The sequence below is a fragment of the Suricata suricatta genome, chromosome 9 (assembly GCF_006229205.1).
Source record: "Suricata suricatta isolate VVHF042 chromosome 9, meerkat_22Aug2017_6uvM2_HiC, whole genome shotgun sequence".
NCBI classification, from domain to species: domain Eukaryota; kingdom Metazoa; phylum Chordata; class Mammalia; order Carnivora; family Herpestidae; genus Suricata; species Suricata suricatta.
The window spans coordinates 81,696,043-81,713,898 of NC_043708.1; the positions used below are offsets into that span (position 1 = coordinate 81,696,043).

Sequence of the window (17,856 nt, forward strand, 5' to 3'; positions counted from 1 at the left end):
AATAGACTCTAATTGAGATGCCCAGAAAATAATGACAGTCTGAGGTGACCAGAGATCCCTGCACAAACTCCTGCCAGGAAGGGTCTTAGGAGCTCACGGGTCGGCGGTTTGGATTTAGAATAATTTTCTTTATTTCCCTTCCATATAAAAACAAGAAGGGAAACATTTAGGGAGTATTCATTGGTTGTTACATAATCTTGAAGCTTTGTTCATTTGAAAAATAAACAAATGAAAAATTTCCATGTTACATACCAAAGTGACTTCTGAAACAGAATTATATTGAGGTTTAAAAACAAAAACACGAGAAACCACCCTCCGACCTAATAGAGGTGGTTTTGTGAGTTCTGGCACTGCTTCTATGATCTGGATGGCTGGAACATTGCTGTTTGATGTTTTTTCTTTTTGTTTTGGTTTGTTTTATCCTGGGCTGTATGGTTTTAATATGTGTTTACCTCCTTCTGTGAGGACCAGCAGCCAGGCCGTGTCCCGGAAAGCTTGACAGACAGAAACTGACCTCCATGGTCCTCATGTTTGATTGATAACACTGATCTTTGAAATCCCAAATATATCCCCTTAGTAAGGGAGGGCTAAGTCTGAGGGGAAGCTCCTAATGGGTGCTGCCAGGCTAACCACCTCCTTTCCTGGCACTCGCTCGCTCCGTGCATGGGGCGGCTGGTGCTTGGCCATCTGAGTTCTGAATCTCAGAAAGGTGCCCAGAATGCCTGGCAGCTGTGGGCTCTTCTCACTGCAGGGTCACTCTTTGTAGTTAGGTCAGTGGAGCCAGAGAGAGTGGTGTGGAGAGCTCTGAAAGAGTCTGTTTTTAACTGGTGCCTCTGTCCTTTCTCTTAGGTGGCCGAGATCACGGGTGTTGTGGAAACCGCCAAGGTCTACCAGCTTGGTGGCACCAGGACAAACAAAGGGCTACAGCTACGGTAGGGGAGGTGCGGCGGGGGCAGCCTCTGCACAGGCACTGCCTGTTTAAGCTGTTGTTCTCTCCCAGTCTGATGTTTCTTGTTAAAGGGATTTTTTCTTGCCACGCCCCCCACCCCACCCCGCGAGGACTTAAGGGAGAAACCTATATTCTGCCTTTGCCCATAGGAAAAGATAGGGCATCTCCCTCTCACAGGGGAGATCCGGGACAAGACGTGGTGGGACATAGAGAAGGAAAACAGCAGGTTGTGAGCTCCCCTCATCGCAAAGCCCTGCAGGCATTTCCTTGGTGACCATGGTCACGAGGCTTGCTTCTGGTCCTGGCTCTGTCACTAACCTCATCTTTGACAAGTCAAGCCACCTTTCAGGACTTGGTTTCCTCTTTAGTAACATGGTATTTACTGAGTGCTTGCCACCAGCCACTGTTCTGGGCATCAGGATAGAGGCAGGAACAAAGTAAAAAACATGAAAATCCCTGCCTTCTTGGAGCCTGAAAAGTCTAGAGACCCTATACGAGAAGCAATAGTAGTTTGCCAGTATCGTTACAAATAACAGATAATAGACCCAGCTGTAGCATGGCCTAATTTGGTCTCTGTCATCTCCATTCCTTTCTCCTGTCCCCGTCATCTTTCCTGGTCTTTAAAAGAGCCGATTGAGCGGCTCAGAGCGGCTCAGTTGGTTAAGTGTTGGACTTCTGCTGAGGTCATGATCTTAGAGTTTGTGAGTTTGAGCCCTGTATTGGGCTCTGTGCTGGCAGCTCAGAGCCTGGAGCCTGCTTCAGATTCTGTCTCCCTCTCTCTCTCTCTGCCTGTCCCCCACTCATGCGCGCGCACGCTCTCTCTCTCTCTCTCTCTCTCCCTCCCTCTCCCTCTCCCCCCCCTTCAAAAATAAATAGACATTAAAAAAATAAAAACTGAGTCATTTGGGGTAGTAGACAGTGACCATGACATGCAGAGAGTGACTGTCCCCAGGAGAATGGCACTGACTCACTTAACTTTGCAGCACAGGTGTTTGTTAGTCAGAAAGAGTTTTTCGGGGCACCTGGGTGACTCAGTCAGTTAAGCATCCAACTTAACTCTGGTCATGATCTCACCGCATGTAAGGTCAAGGCCCGCATCAGGGTCTATGCTGACAGCTCAGAGCCTGGAGCCCACTTCAGATTTTGTGTCTCCTCTCTCTGCCCCAAAAAGGTTTTGTTTTGTTTTGTTTTGTTTTGTTTTGTTTTTAAAACAGTTTCTCTCTAAGGAATGGAGTTTCCTTGTCACTCAAATATCTACATAGATTTTCATATTCTATTGATTGTAACATTTTATTATAAATGGGCTTTTGAAGCACTAGCCAAGTCCTTTTTTTTCCCCCAGTGCTAGCTGTGATTCTTTATCCTGGATGCCCATTAAACAGCCTGGGATGTATTGTTCTTTTAATTTCATTGCCTGGTTCCTACTCCCAGAGATTCTCATTCAATTGAGCTAGAGAGATGCTTTGACATTCGAATTTTTAGATCTTCCTAGATGATAAGATGATTAGAATTTCTAGGTCTTCCTAGATGATTCTAAAGTGCAGCCAGGAATGAGAACCACATGGACGGGTGGTTCACAGTCTGGTAGGGTGGCTTTGCTGGTGCTGCAGTTAACATACCCATTCTTGGAGATGCTTTGTCTTTTTTACGTAGGCATGGCAGTGACCAACGAGTGTTCCGCCTAGAGTTTGTCTCAAACCAAGAGTTCACTGAAAGTGAATTCATGAAGTGGAAAGAGGCGGTAAGTGGATAGATAGCACCTAGCAGTTGTTCATGAAAACCCTGAGAAAGTCTCTAAAATCCCTTAATTAATAACCTTTTATCATGTTTCGGTTTAGATGTTCTCTGCTGGCATGCAGTTGCCCACTCTAGATGAAATCAATAAGAAGGAGTTGTCTATTAAAGAAGCTCTTAATTATAAATTCAATGATCAGGACATCGAAGAGGTAAGAAACCTGGTACCCCAGAGATTGGAGGTTCAGTGAGAACCAGTGTTAGAGAACATCATGACTTTCTTTTTTTTCCCTATATCTTGATATGTTTAGCTGTGCTACTATTGCATAAGGAGAGAATATTGGTATTACTACTTTATTTATAATTCATTAAGGTTTTCTCTATATGCTCTCATTTGAAGTCCTAGAGTAAAGACATGTATTTAGAGTTCAGGGATCTGTATTCTGCTAGGCTTGGTCCTTCATGAGTTTCCTTATTTACCGAAACATTTTGGTAAAATTCTTCGATCTCTGTTCTTTTGGACAGTTGCTAGCCTTACAGTACCAGGTCCTTGGGCTGCTGCTGTTTCTTGGTGCATGTTCCTTCAGACTGTCCCAGAAGAACCTCCGTGACCCTGGAAGCAGCATAGTATCCCTTGGGATGAACTCGCTTTCTCTCTCTGGGGCATGACACTGCTGTAGGAGAGCAGCCCCCCTTAACTAGCCGCTTGCCTCCAAACTGGGCTCACTTAGCCTGTGTCTCCAGAACTAGTTTAGGAATACCTCACTGCTGGTATCTCCTCTCTGGTACAGATTGTAAAAGAGAAAGAAAGGTTCAGGAAAGCTCCACCCAACTATGCTATGAAGAAGACTCAGCTGCTAAAGGAAAAGGTGAGGACTTGCATTTGAACCTCTTTCATCATCCTGTTAGGTGTGGAAATCAGACTTGTTCATCCTCTGCTAAGTTAGTGGTGGCAGGATTGGGAGAAAATGCTGGGATTTCCAGGGCTTTCCGGGCACTGAGGCAGCATCCTTTGGCCATTTTCCTTTCTATAAATTGAAATTGATCGTGTCTGTTCTGGTCCCCTTACTTTCTAGAAAGTCCCTTTAGTTTTGTGTGTAATAAGACAGAACCCAGGGTAATGTCAGCATTGGGTCTGAACAAATGATACTGCCACACCCAGCTGAGGTGGGTGGCTTTCTGTTCTTCATATCAGGATGAGGTGAGCCTTGTTAGGGTGAATCAGCCCCATGAGGCCTGATTTCCAAGGTTAATGTTAGACATCTGGGGGCCCAGAACCAGCTAGCTATATGGCAAGGTGTTATTACTATAGTAAGAATTAAACCTTGTATTTGTGAAGTTTGTTTCCAGTGTTCTTTCCTATCTCCTGTCATTTGTTCATTGCATGTGATGTTTTGCCTGTGCTGGAAGTAAGGGGTCACTCATTACAGAGCCAGTCATAGCCAGAAACTCACACTTCTCTCTTGTGCAGGCCATGGCTGAGGACCTGGGGGATCAGGACAAGGCCAAACAAATCCAAGACCAGCTGAATGAGCTAGAGGAGCGAGCAGAGGCCCTGGACCGCCAGCGGACCAAGAACATATCTGCCATCAGGTGTGTTACACATCTGTTTTGGTTCGGCTCCTGTCCTAGACCCATAGACCTTGCCACAGTTATGAGGCGAGCCCGTGGCCTTGCACATACTGTGCTGAACTGGCTCCATGTGGCTCCGGGCTCAGGGCTCACTGGTTCCCTCCCTCCTTCCAAAACCCACTGACTCACCCTTTTACTCACCCACAGTTATATCAACCAGCGGAACCGGGAGTGGAACATTGTAGAGTCTGAGAAGGCCCTTGTGGTAAGACAACTTTATTTGGATCACTGAAGACCATTTTAATTAATAAAATGATATGAAATCTTCTATACATCTTCCTCCAGTAAATAATTATTAAAGTAACATGTACTCTTCACATCCAGCTGCGTTGTATGCACACATATACCCGTGTGATGGATTGATTTATAGGGAAAAGCAGCAGTCTCCTCCCCTTATCCTTCCCCATCCTGTAGATTCTGCTCCAGGTGTCGTTTTTCTTGATTTCCAGTGTTGTTCTTTTGTTGTTGCTCCCGTATCTGCTGTGGTGTTCTTGAGGAGGAGAGGATGATGGACCACTTTTGACTCTTTTAAGCCCTTGCAAAGACTGTTAGGGGTTGTATGCAAGCTAGGATCCATGAAGAGGGGAAGGAGACGCAGTTCTGTAACGCATGCTCTCTGTTTTCAGGCTGAAAGTCACAACATGAAAAACCAACAGATGGATCCCTTTACCAGGCGGCAGTGCAAACCTACCATTGTTTCTAATGTGAGTGCCTGAGGAGGACGCTTTTAGTCAGGACCTAGATTCTAGGACATAAAATGAACTCCATTAGGAGATTAATAAGGAAGTTAAAAATAGTGTTGTCTTAGTGGGATTTGCTTGCTTTAAACTCTTGGGTCTGGCTACCTCTTTTTTTTGTTTTGTTTCTTGTTTTTTGTTTTATCTTGCTCTAGGATATACAGGTAGTGAAAACCTGGCATGGATTTGTAGAAATGTCTGAACTAACCCCTCCTGTGGCAGGGTGGGCTTATTACTAAGCAGCAGACTTTAGGAATGTGTGGGTTGAGCCACCTAGGGCCAGGCTGGCCTGGCTGGGCTTCAAAGCTTTGCCTCTTTTTGCTGCCCCGAGGAAAACCCCACTGAGCTACTGATGGGTCTGCTGTGGTGCTTGTGATGTTAATGATGGTCGGTGGTCAGTGTAGGACTGTGTGAGTGTTAAATCTCTAAAATAACTTGATTTTTTCTCTCAGTCCAGAGACCCGGCTGTTCAAGCTGCCATATTGGCCCAGCTGAATGCAAAATACGGTTCTGGAGTATTACCAGATGCTCCAAAGGAAATGAGCAAGGCAAGTGCAGCATTGCCCTGTGGCCCCGAAGCTTGGCCTCATTGGGGCCTCATCTCTCCCACCTGGAGGAACTTAGCATTTCACTTGCAGCCCTTTCTTCATCCTCATTATTTACAAATGTAATAAACAGCTACTGAATTTTAGTCAGACAACCGAAGTGCTAAACCCAGCACCACTGCTTAACTAAGGCCTTGCTTACAGCTTTAGGCAACTGACATCTAGCCCTGAGCCACATTTTCTCTGTAAAATGGGGATAATACCCTCTATCCTGCTGCTCCACAGGATACTAGCAGGAACTTAGGACACATAAGGATCAGGCAGTTGTAAAGGTGAAAGCTCTTTCAAAACTACAATGTGAGGGGGCATCTGGATGGCTCAGTTGGTTAAGCCTCGACTCTTGGCTTCTGCTCAGAGCATGATCTCAGGGTTCGTGAGTTCCAGCCCTGCGTTGGGCTCCAAGCTCATAGTGTGGAGCCTTCTTGGGATTCTTCCTTTCCCTCTCTCTGCCTTTCCCACGCTCGCTCATTCTCTCAAAACAAATAAACTTTAAAGACATTTAAAAAAAAGAAAACTAGAATGTTAAGCAGAGAAACTGCCCCATTTTAGAAGCTGTTTTTTCCCTAAGTTAGGTCTTTTCCTGTGGAGCCCAAACTGTCCCAGGAATTCCTGAAATCTTGGTTCAGAGAGTAGCTTATTGTCTTAAGCCCACCCTTTCTACCGCCCACCACAGACATGAGCCTGTCCTCTCCTCTTGCAGGCTTTAGAGAAGAAACCTTAATGGTCTCCGTTGTCCTCCCTCTGAGGGAAGGAATCAGAAAAGGGCCTTAGTAGGAAATCTCATGAACTTGAGCAAGAGTTTTTTGCTTTTTTCTTACTATTAGTGACCACTGCTTCTTGAAGTCCTCTTGTATTTATGCTTTAATAATTAGTTTTTCTCTTCACATTGTAGGGTCAGGGAAAGGATAAAGATTTGAATTCTAAGTCAGCCAGTGACCTCTCAGAAGATTTGTTCAAAGTACATGATTTCGATGTGAAGATTGATTTACAAGTTCCCAGCTCAGGTAGGTGCAGGTTGGGGAGTGGTGATGGCTGAGGACCAGATGGCACCATGGCTCTCTCGGCCAGTGGGGAGGCCTGATTTTAGGGAAGAGGTGCAGGTGTCTGCTCATCATTATTTACAGAAGCCAGAGTAAGCAGGGCTGCAGGCATGTTTTGAGAGGGAGCAGCGACAGTCAAGCCGACTGGAAGGAGTGAAGCAGGAGACTAAAAGGACTTTGCAGGCGCCTCAGATGCCGATTTGCTCTTCTTTCCCACAGAGTCAAAGGCTTTGGCCATCACCTCCAAGGCTCCACCAGCCAAAGATGGGGCTCCACGGAGATCTCTAAACTTGGAAGACTACAAAAAACGGCGAGGGCTTATTTGAGCACACCCAGCCTGCTGCTTCTGACCCTGCATGCCCCATCACAGTGCCCCACGTTTCCTCTTTGCCTTTGATTTGCCCTCTTTGGGCTGGAGCAGCAGTAGAACTGGGAAGAGACTCTAAACTGCCAGTCATCTGTAATATAAACCATTTGCTGTATAGACCTTCCTTGTCTGCACCATCTCCCACCAACCCCCCTAGGCCTCTCACCCAGTGTGGGCCTGGGCTCTGTTGGGCTTTATCCATGTCTTTATAGTTTTGTGTTTGCCTTTTGTTTTTTTTTTTAAACTAGCACAGTTCATCGGCCACTCTGCACACATTCAGTATTAGCGTGGAGCTGGGATTCTTGCTGTCGCCCCTGGTGGCGCCAGCAGCAGCACTGGGTGGCCGCCTCCGCGGGCTGCCTTGGACCCAACCATTGAACATTTGGCACCGGACACTTGTGGAGGGAGTGGGGACTGGGCACCTGCGGCCCTCCTCCCTCTCCTCATCTTTCTCTTCTTCCCATCTCTGCAGAAGAGAGGTTCTCAAATCCAATTTAGTTTCCAAAAAGTGTACATTGGGGGGGGGCTGTTTGAAAGAGAGTGTGTGTGTGTATGTGTGTGTACGTGCGTGTCTGTAAGTGCGTGGATTTTTTTATCATTTTTTTAAAATGCAGTACTCTTTGTATCAGTCTGTCATGGGTCTATAGCTGTTTCAGATTTTTTCAGCTGTACATGAGCATCTGAAACTGCAAGAAAGAAACTCATTAAATGTGATTCTTCTTACTAAACAGGGCTGACTGCTGTAGCTGTGTAACATCCCCTCCCCCACATCCTCTCTCCGCCCCCCCAACTCCTCCCCTCAGAGAAAACACCCCAGTTTTGCCCCGGCCCTGTAGACTGTGTCCTGGCAGGTGGGAGGGAAGCCCACACCAGGGAGCAGAGAAGGCAGTGCGGGCGTCTTGCTCAACCCATGGGTACAGCCCACAGCGTCTCGGCTGAACATAGAGTGTCTTTTTCCCACCCCATGTTCGTGTCTCTTCCTAGCGGTTCTGTTTTGCTGTTTCAGAAAGAATAATGTTTTGTTTTTAAGAGAAAGTATTCATCGTGAATGTGGAGAGAACGAACACAAAAAGGTTTAGGTTGCAAATGTTACAAGCATGTGCAGTTTTGTGTGTGTGTATACATATATATATGGTAAGCATATATATTGTTGTGCAGCTAAGGTGAGGCCAGCAAAGAAGTGTGTATGTCTTTATGAAATGTTTGAAAAGAGATAAGCTGACTGCTTGATAATCATTCTCAGGTGTAAAGCTCCAAGTGTAAATAAAAGTGGCATTTAACAAATCTTTTCAGAACAAAGTACAGCTGACTATATATACCAAGAACTAAGCTAAAGAAACAGCTGAGAGCTGCTGAATCCCACAAGAGGGAGAGGAATTTAGAAGATCTGCTTTGTACTTCTTCACCCTACTTTTCTGTAAGGAAGTGGGATGATGGGAAATCATGGACTTAAGTTGTATTTAAACATACAAAACGAACTTGGTGACTCTTCTGGATTTAGTAGAGCCTCGGTGTCGCTTTAACTTAGTTTACACTTTTTTTATTTAAAAAAAACAGCAATGGATGGTTTTTTTAAAAGTATTGTGACTGTAAAATTGGTAAACTGTGACTGTAACATAGCTCTGTGGTAGCTGTGATGCAGTTCGGTTGGGCAAAAGTGGGCAATGGACTCATTAAAATCATATATACTTGAATAGTCCATTGACCAAAACCCTTTATAGACTGTTGTGTAAATGTGGAATCACAGACTGCTAAACATTGCCCAGACTCCGGCAGAGCCCTGGAAGCTGCTGGGACCTCTCCTATCATGACAAACCTGGATTGTTTTTCTTTCTGGTTTTAAAAGACATGAAATTATAGAATCCATATAATTTGCTGGAGTCATTCTGATCCACCATGTAGATCTGTATTTAGTATCATTTGGATTTGGAGAAGTGTCGATTACATTATGGCTGTGTAATAAAATTTTTATTAAAACCGCATCACACTGTAGCCACTTTGCCACTACCTCCCCACACGCAGCTGCTGAAACTTTCATTCTGAGACACCAAAACACAGCAAGGAGAAAAGCCAACCAACTTAATACCTGAGTCATCTCCTTGGTGATTGGAATCAGGTCTGAGAACTTGTCTCCCATCTCCACTGAGGCAGGACCTCCAAACTGGGATCTTGAGCAGGCAGAAGACATTGGCTTTATTACACCCCCTCCCCACCCCTCACCCTCCCAGCTGGGCTTCTTGGCCGTTCACGAGAAGTATTTCTTACACTGGGGAGTTGCTGCCGCGGCTCCCTGCGCCACACCTCCCCCACTCCATGTGGTTTCAGTGTTGAAGGGTGCGGCACCGAAGGCTGTTTTATACATTTTTCACTTCCTTCCAAGAAGCAAAAAAGGCCAATGTCCATATGCCTAGCTCATGATGTATAGGTCTGTTTGTCTGTCTTGCTTCTGACAGGTGGAGGGAAAGTCTACTGCCTGCAACTTCCCTTCAAGAATGCTTTTGTTTTCTTTGTTTCTGTGAAGTTCTGAGCTGTCACTCAAACTGTACAGATATTTGTAAATAAACTTTCCACCCTGTTTTAACAAGGGAATCAGAATTAATCCAACGATTGAATCCTGAGTGGCAACTCTGAGTCATGTTTTGAAAGTCCAAGAAAGCCTCTCTTTTGCTTGATTTCCCTCCTTCCCCTTCTCTTAGCCTAACGTGCCCCCCCCCCCCCAGCCAAAAGTGAATGTGGCTGCTTTAAACCCTTTGGCAACCTGGTTACCCAGAAGCTTCTCTGGTATGGTAGTTGTCTAGAGCCAAGGAGCCCTCCAGTTGGCCTGGTTTACTTCCTATCTTGGAAGATACCAGCAACCTTTAAGAGAACTAGGTAGGACCCTGATAACACCGCCTAACCCTAGCGCGAGGCTGGTGCTTCCACGCTTTCAGTTGGCCTTTGTTATGCTGTCTCCTCCCTGTCACGAGTGTGCAGGGGGAACACGGACTGGTGGCCATGGAGGAAATAATTGGTATCTATTCCTCAATCCCCCAAGCTAGGGAGATCTGCAAGGCCTCCACACCCTCACTCACTGAGGATGTGTCTCAAACTGTCTGACCATGCTTTAGGAAGCAAAATCCTGGATCACCTATTTCCGTTTAGAGATGGGAAGGTGTGAGGTGACAATCAATAGTAGGAGCCCAGTCCAAGCCTGCTTCTGGTGATGGGAGAGGTGGATCCCTATGGCTCACCCAGCAACTGTGCCCAATGAGGTTTTTTTCCCAACTCCTCAACACTCCCATTACCTGCCTGCTGGGAGCAGTGGGCTGCCTAGGCCCTAGAAAGCAGTTACAGGCCTATCTGCATCTCCCAGGATCCAGTGCCTTGGAGCAGGCATACCTGAGGGTGGAAAGGAAGCTGACTGCCATAAACAGAGGGATGCGGAGGGGAGTGAGGTGCAGGGTCAGTCAATTTCATATTCTGGCCTTGGTGTGGGCAGCTTTCCTTGGGTAATCCTGGGTGGCAGTCTCCAGCACCTCTTGGAAACTAGGAAACCATCAACCTCTAGCATGGAGTTTTTGTGTGACTTCACTGACCACTGAGGGCCTCTGAGCTCCCTTGATGAGGAAAGTGTTGGGGGGCTGGAAGGAACAGCAGCACTAAAAGAGGGCCAAGTGGTAGTCTGCCTTCTCTGCAAGCTTCCCCAGGCCAGCCCCAGTTCTGGCTGAGCAGAACCTGGAGGTAGGGTTTCTTGGCCCTGCGTAGGGGCTTAGCTACTACAGCATAGGCACATCTAGGGATTCCAGATGGTTCTCTGGACCCAAAGGAGAGCCAAGAGCCACAGGTCACTGCAGACTCAGTATAGGGTTCATAACCCAGCTCTGCATCTTATTACCTAGGGCTGAGCTAGTTAACTCCTCTGAGCCACAAATCTCCCATCTTTACAACATAAGATCTCTCAGGGTGGTCTTAAAAATTGAATGTACCTTTTCCCAGAAGGGGTTCAATAATGCTGTTGTTAGAGCAGAGACCACTGGGCTTGGGAGGAGAGACTTCTGGGGCAGAGTGACAGGGCGTTGGGATGGAGGGGGCAATGAGTCAAGGGACAAGGTGGAAGCTGTAGGAAACCAGGCAGGGGGGCGGGGCAGGGCAGCTACCAGAAGCTGGAGCACTTAGTTCAGGAACTCCTGGCAGCAACCACCTCTAGGGTCAAGAAATTCTGCTTTCAGAGAGGTTCCGATGGGTGGACGTTGGCCTGGAGTAAGTCCAGGGAAGTAGAGTTGCTTTTTGGCCTGCCCTTGCTGCTGTTCTCTCCAGAATGGCCAGTCAGAAAGTGGCTCAGAAGACTCCCACCTCACCACCCGCCCCCCAACAGTCTCAGTGAGGCCTGACTACTCACCACCACAAGAGTAATTAAAACATACAAGCAGTACCAAACTGGAAAATATGTGTAAAGATGACTAACAAAATGTTCTGATCCTTCCTACAAGGACTATCTCAATACCTTCTTTAAAATATCAAAGGATCTTTTTTTTTTCTTTTTCAGCTGTCAGTGACCCTGCTTTGAAAAGTGCATGCATAACAGACCCATGGAAAGATGCTCAGCGTGACTTATTGCATCATCAGGGAAATAAAAATCAAAACCACATTGAGATTCCTCACACTGGTCAGAGTGGCTAAAATTAACAACTCAGAAAGCAACAGATGATGGCAAGGATGTGGAGAAAGGGGAACCCTCTTCCACTCTGGTGGGAATGCAAACTGGTGTTCTGGAGAACAGTGTGGAGGTTCCTCAAAAAATTAAAAATAGAATTACCCTATGACCCAGCAATAGCACTACTAGAAATCTGTCCAAAGGATACAGGGACACATGTACCCCAATGTTTATAGCAACGCTATCAACAATAATCAAATCATGGAAAGAGCCCAGATGTCCATTAATTGATGAATGGATAAAGAAGATGTAGTATGTACACACACACACACACAGAGGAATACTGTGTGCAATGAAAAAGAATGAGATCTTGTCATTTGCACAATGTGGATGGAAATGAAGTGTATTTTGCTAAGTGAAATAAGTCAGAGAAAGATCTATGTTTCCACTCATATGTGGAATTTGAGAAACTTAACAGAAGACCATAGGGGAAGGGAAGGAAAAATAAGTTAGAGAGAGAGAGGCAAACCATAAGTCACACTTATACAAACAATAAAATGAGAGTTGATGATCATGGGAGGAGGGGCAGGGAAAATAAGTGATGCGCATTGAGGGGGGCACTTGTTGGGATGAGCACTGGGTGTTGTATGTAAGTGATGAATCACAGGAATCTATTCCTGAAGCCAAGAGTACACTGTATACACTGTATGTTAGTTAAATTGACAATAAATTATTAAAAAAAAAAAGAAAAGGGGCACCTGGGTGGCTCATTCGGTTAAGTGGCTTACTTTGGCTCAGGTCATGGATTCCAATGGTGAATGGTTCCTGGGTTCGAGCCCTGCATCGGGCTCTGTGCTGACAGCTCAGTGCCAGGAGCCTGCTTCAGATTCTGTGTCTCCCTCTCTTTCTGCCCCTCCCGCGCTCATGCTGTTTCTCTTTGTCTCAATAATAAATACATACATAACATAACATAACATAAAAAAAGAAAAAAAAAGTACATGCGGAGACCACATCTTGCTCAGCCACAGGCACATTCACCTCTCACCAGGAATACTGGTCTATCTCCACTGATTTTCCCTGGAGAACACCTCCTCACCTTACAGCGCTCAGCCGAAAGGTCATCTCTTCCTGGAAGCCTTCCTTGATCTCCCCTCCCACTGGTTTGGGAGCACCTTCTGCGGGCTCTCGCTAGCGCAGCACTCACTACGTAATGTTATAATTCATGAGTCTCCACCCTGAACCTGTTAGCTACTTGGGTCTGCCGCATATCCGCTGCACCCAGCGCCACCTGGCACTTCGTTAAAGCCCAATACATGTGATGGAGAGAAGGACAAGTGGATGTCCAGCGGAACCGACGCGTTCTGGAGCATTCGATCCCACCTGTCCCTCCATCCTGCCCCCAGACCACAGCGCCCGCGGGCCTGAGACCCAGGCTTCCGTCATTTGGGGTCAACCGAAGGCGGCGAGAAGCGCGGCTGCGGCAGGTGGAAGCGGCCGGCTCAGCCCGGGCCGCTGTGCGGTGGAGCCCCGACCGGCCAACTGCCTCGGTTTCTGCTCGCCCACTCGGGCCGGTTGCCCGCACGTGCGCGCGCACCTACAGGCGTGGACGCCGGCGGGACGCGCGTCCCGGCGACATCCCGGATCTCGAAGCGGGGCCTCAGCTTTCAACACCGGAGTCCCAGGGCCTGCGCGCATCTTCCGGTGGCTCGTTTAGTCCGGCCACCCGATGCCCTGTGGAGTCGGTCGCCTGTCACCTGGGGTGGAAGTTAGGCAGAGAGATCAGCAGTGGAGTTAGGGGAGGCCCCCCACGCCGTCGGGCACAAGATTCAGGGAGTTGCCCTGGTGGGCACCTGGGGGACGGAGGCCGACGGAGCGGCACCCACGGCATTCTCAGAGCAGTGTCTTCGACCGACCGGCAGCTGCATCCCTGACCTCATATGCTCTTGGTCCCCTCTGCCTCCACTAGGCCACAGGAGAGATCCTGCGGGGTTCTGAGATATGAAGAGAGGGAGGAGGGGGAACCACAGGAACACAGGCTCCTGGGAGGGATGGGAAACCTTGTTTCTGAAGTGTGTCAGGAGAGAAAATGTTCTTATTGCGCATACACAGGCGTGGTGACACATTTTGTTTGCTTTAAACCAGAGTGATTTCAGATGGTGAAGGGTCAGCAAAGGCTGCTCAATTGCTAGCCATGCTATACTAGCCTAGCTCAAAATCCCAGAGTATTCCCACCAGGTTTACCCAAAATGGGGTCAGAGATTGCATGGGGAGGCAAGAGAAACCCAGGGGCAAGGAAAAGGGCCTGGGGTCGTTACTGAAAACAGCCATTCACTCCTCTTTCAGGAGGAAGACCTTCAATTCTAACCCCACCCTCAAGTTGCCATTGGGCCCTGGCTTTGGCCAGCCCTCCAGCGCCCTCTCTAGTAAGTTCTGGGCAGAGAAGGGCCTCAGACCAGGATGCGGAATGACTGGGATGCATGGAACCCCTGAAGGGGCAAGGTCTCATTGACAGTCCCTTGAAAAAAGAGGCATGGAGTCTCCTGGGGCCTGTTTTCTGGTTGGGTCGTTTCTGGTTTCCTTTCTCCAGAAGACAATGTAAAATGATACACGATTCCAAGTAAGGAAGGGAGGTCATTATTGCAGCTACTCCGTCTTGTATCCTTTTCACCTAGCACAGTGCCTGGTTTGAGGAAACTGCTCAATGGAAGTTTGTTTTCCCTCTGAGCGAATGAATGAATCACAGGTATTGTCACAAAATATTGGGAGCTTGGGGTCAGGAAGTCCCTTGGAGGACACCAAGTCCCACAGAGCATATCTAGGAGTTGTTGACCAGAATAAGAACCCGTACCACTTGGTCCAGAGGAAGATGTGCCACCAACCTGCCCCCCCACCAACACACAGACACAGACACACACATACACACACCATAGAGGCCCTACTCTCTCTGGGGAAGCTTTCGAGGTTCCTAAAAGCAAAGGTGGTGCTCTGTCCTTTCTCCCTCAGATGAAAAGTCCTGCCTGTGACTCTTGGGAAGAAGAAATTGACACTGTGCCTGGGAGGGGATGGCAAGCAGTGACTTTACTCCTCCCTTGGTGGTGGGAGAGGGGGGCAGAGCTAAATGAGGCAGGTTGGGGAATGAAACCAAGCCCCAGAAAACCCTTACCTCACACACCGCATTTTCCAGGCCTCCCCCTTTCCCAGCTTTTGTGCCCACTGTTGTTACTGCCTAGGAGGGATGTAGCTCCCAGGCCTAATAAATCCTGAAGGCCAGGGAGAGGGATGAAGACTCAGACACTCCAGAGAGCAGGCCTCAAGGGTACAGGAGGATACCTGAACTGAGATGTCACAGAAGAAGATAGATCAGTTTTCTCCTCAGACACATATCTGGCCTTGTGAATAAGGCCTATGCAAATGGCCTATCCCAGATCAGCCACCACATGTCCATCAAAACCTTGCAACATTCCTCTATGCCCCTGTTCCTCAATTTTGCAGCACACAAGAGGCCTTTCCTCCATCTATATAGTAGTCTGATTTTCTCCACAGTCCTCTACGCATAGCCATCTACTCACAGCTTCAAGAACTGTGGAAACTGAGGCATAAACAACAGGATTCCAGGATTTGAAAGGTCATTCCTGGCTCAACTAAGAGGGCATGAAAACCCCTTGACTTTGTCCATTGCTATACTGGGGCCCCTGGCCTTGCCCCAGTACGTGCCCTTGTGCTTTCTGCCTATAGTAGGTGGAGGCAGACTCTGCCTTCATTGGATAAGGAACTAAGACTGAACTACAAGATGCTAATAAAAGAAAGTATGCCTGGCACAGGAATAGAAGTCAGGGGATCTAGCCAAGACTCTCTGGCTTTTCCACCAACTAGCTGTGTGGCCTTGTGCAAAGACCTTAACCTCCTGGGTTGAGTCATTTATTTTATTTATTTTATTGTTTTATTTATTTTTGAGAGAGAGAGAGAGAGAGAGAGACAGTGTGAGCAGGGGAGGGTCAGAGAGAGACACACACACAGAATCTGAAGACAAGCTCCAGGCTCCAAGCTAGCTGTCAGCACAGAGCCCAAGGCAGGGCTCGAACCCAAGAACCCACAAACCCATGAGCCCATGAACTGGGAGATCATGACCCAAGCTGAAGCTCAACCTACTGAGCCACCCAGGCACCCCTGAGTTGGTTGAGCCATTTAACTACTTTGTTACTTCTGTATTTTGAGGAGAATAGGATGCATCTAACAGTCTGTACTTCCCACTCTAAAACTCTTAGAAATTGGGGCTTCTGGGTGGCTCAGTTAAGCAGACTTTCAGTTTGGGCTCAGGTCATGATTTCACAGTTTGTGAGATCAAGCCCTGCATTGGGCTCCATGCTGACAGTGGGGAGTCTGCTTGGGATTCTCTCTGTTCCTCTCTCTCTGCTCCTTCCTCACCGTCTTCCCCCTCCTCTCAAAATAAATAAACATTTTCTAAAAAGTCTATGAAATAAGCTCTCATTTCAATACCCATTCCCAGATTTGCTCTTACCTTTCCACTGATGGATACCTGGAAAAAATGGCAAAGAGTTCTTCTTTGGTTTCTGGTATAAGGACAAGTGCCTGATAGAAGAAGGAAAAGAACTGCCCCTGAGTTTTCTCTTGGCAGCCAACTCCTGGCTTGCTTGTGCCTCCAACATTGCCCCATATATATATGGCACACAAACACTGACAAGTACACAGTGCATGGTCCCTCCTCTCATTTCCCTCTCACCTTTCCAGTTCTGGTGGGTCCTTGCTGAGTCTCCCCACCCTAGGTTTACCCCCAGCCTGCCCCTGCCCTCAGGACAGTACCAGTCCCACCAAAGACCAGGGTAGCTCCAGAAGAGGGAAGTGAGTGCAGGAGACATGGGTGCTTTTGAGCCGGCAAGCTCTAATGTACACCCCTCATACACACCCAGGCTCCTCCAGACCTCTGTGCCCAGAGAAGGTAGCCATGTGATTTCCCAGCTTCTCTGAATATTCGAACTTTTGTATTTCCTTTCTCCCACTCCTGCTTTCCCTCCTTCACCTCCACCTATCCTTCCACACTTTTACTTTATCAATTCCCCCAGGATCTTCTCCTTTTTGCTCTGCTGAAGCTTCCCATTCTCTTTCTCTGAACTCTCCTTTTGTCTCCTCCAGGACGATCCCTGAATCTGGCTAAAGGGAGATAAGGGGATGAAGAACTTCTCCCTTTGGGCTTCATCAGCATCAGAGGCAATCCTTCTGGGGCATCCTGCCCCATGGGCCCCCCAACAATCCTGAGACACATGACACCTGAGAAGGGATCCTCCCCGGTGGCATTTTGGGGCAAGTCAAGAAAAGCTGTGAAATACAAACTCTACTCAAAGCAGCCCTGCAGTTCAGCTGATCACTAACTTGTGAAGTGGCCAATGACCGCACCACGATGCCACTAAGAAGCCAGCATCGGGGCTCTCTTCCCCTATCACAGCCACAACTCTCCGTCAGGTGAGGTTTTCCTAAATTTACAAAGGGAAGAGACTACCAAATATCACATCTAGAGTATGACGAACCTCATACTGGCTCTTCGTACCACCCACACTAAAACTATTGTAAAGTTTCATCAATTTTACATCTTTCATCTTATTTTATTCTCACAGCAATCCTGTGAGGTGGACCACAACCCTGTGGAGGAGAATCAACAGTTCAAGGAGGTGAAATGACTTGCTTAGGATCACACAGCAGACTCCACGCTCTGAACTCCACAGGAAAAGGAGGAAGAAGGGCACAGCCCCCGCCAGCCAGTAGCCAAGGGATGCTGCCCAGGATTCTGCCCAGACTCGCTGTGAGATTCAGGCCCCGCCCCCCCCGACCTTGTTCTCTGCCCACTGAGAAGTGGGGCGCTTGGGAGAGGAAGCCTCACCCCAGGGCGTGTGCCCAAGTGGGGACTCTGTCCTGGGAAGCTGATGGCCTTGCATTCCAGGATGGATCGCGGAAAGGAGCAGGAGGGACTGGGTGGGAGAGCGAGAGCAGGACCAGCTCCAAGGCAGTAGGGCCCTGGGGTGGAGCGACCTCTCCGGTCTCTTCGAGGGCGGGCACAGAGAGGCTGCGAGGGCCAGGCCCCGGCTTTGTGTCCACGAGGTTTGGGCTTCCCGGCCACCTGGAGGAGCAACAGGGAGCCTTCCCCGC

The 17,856-nt window shown here is 48.0% G+C and overlaps 1 protein-coding gene across 1 annotated transcript in view; it reads left to right on the forward strand.

Moving 5' to 3' along the window:
- Positions 1-9,659, forward strand: part of RTF1 (RTF1 homolog, Paf1/RNA polymerase II complex component) — a gene marked incomplete at its 5' end in the record, with an annotated part of 50,457 nt that extends 40,798 nt beyond the window's left edge. Inside the window, 10 exons of the mRNA XM_029952231.1 lie at positions 850-932; positions 2,603-2,690; positions 2,788-2,895; positions 3,475-3,552; positions 4,155-4,276; positions 4,463-4,520; positions 4,942-5,019; positions 5,505-5,600; positions 6,550-6,661; positions 6,917-9,659. Of these exons, the coding sequence (XP_029808091.1) occupies positions 850-932; positions 2,603-2,690; positions 2,788-2,895; positions 3,475-3,552; positions 4,155-4,276; positions 4,463-4,520; positions 4,942-5,019; positions 5,505-5,600; positions 6,550-6,661; positions 6,917-7,023 (930 nt within the window). The remainder of the gene's footprint in view (positions 1-849; positions 933-2,602; positions 2,691-2,787; positions 2,896-3,474; positions 3,553-4,154; positions 4,277-4,462; positions 4,521-4,941; positions 5,020-5,504; positions 5,601-6,549; positions 6,662-6,916) is intronic.
- Positions 9,660-17,856: the final 8,197 nt, after the last annotated feature.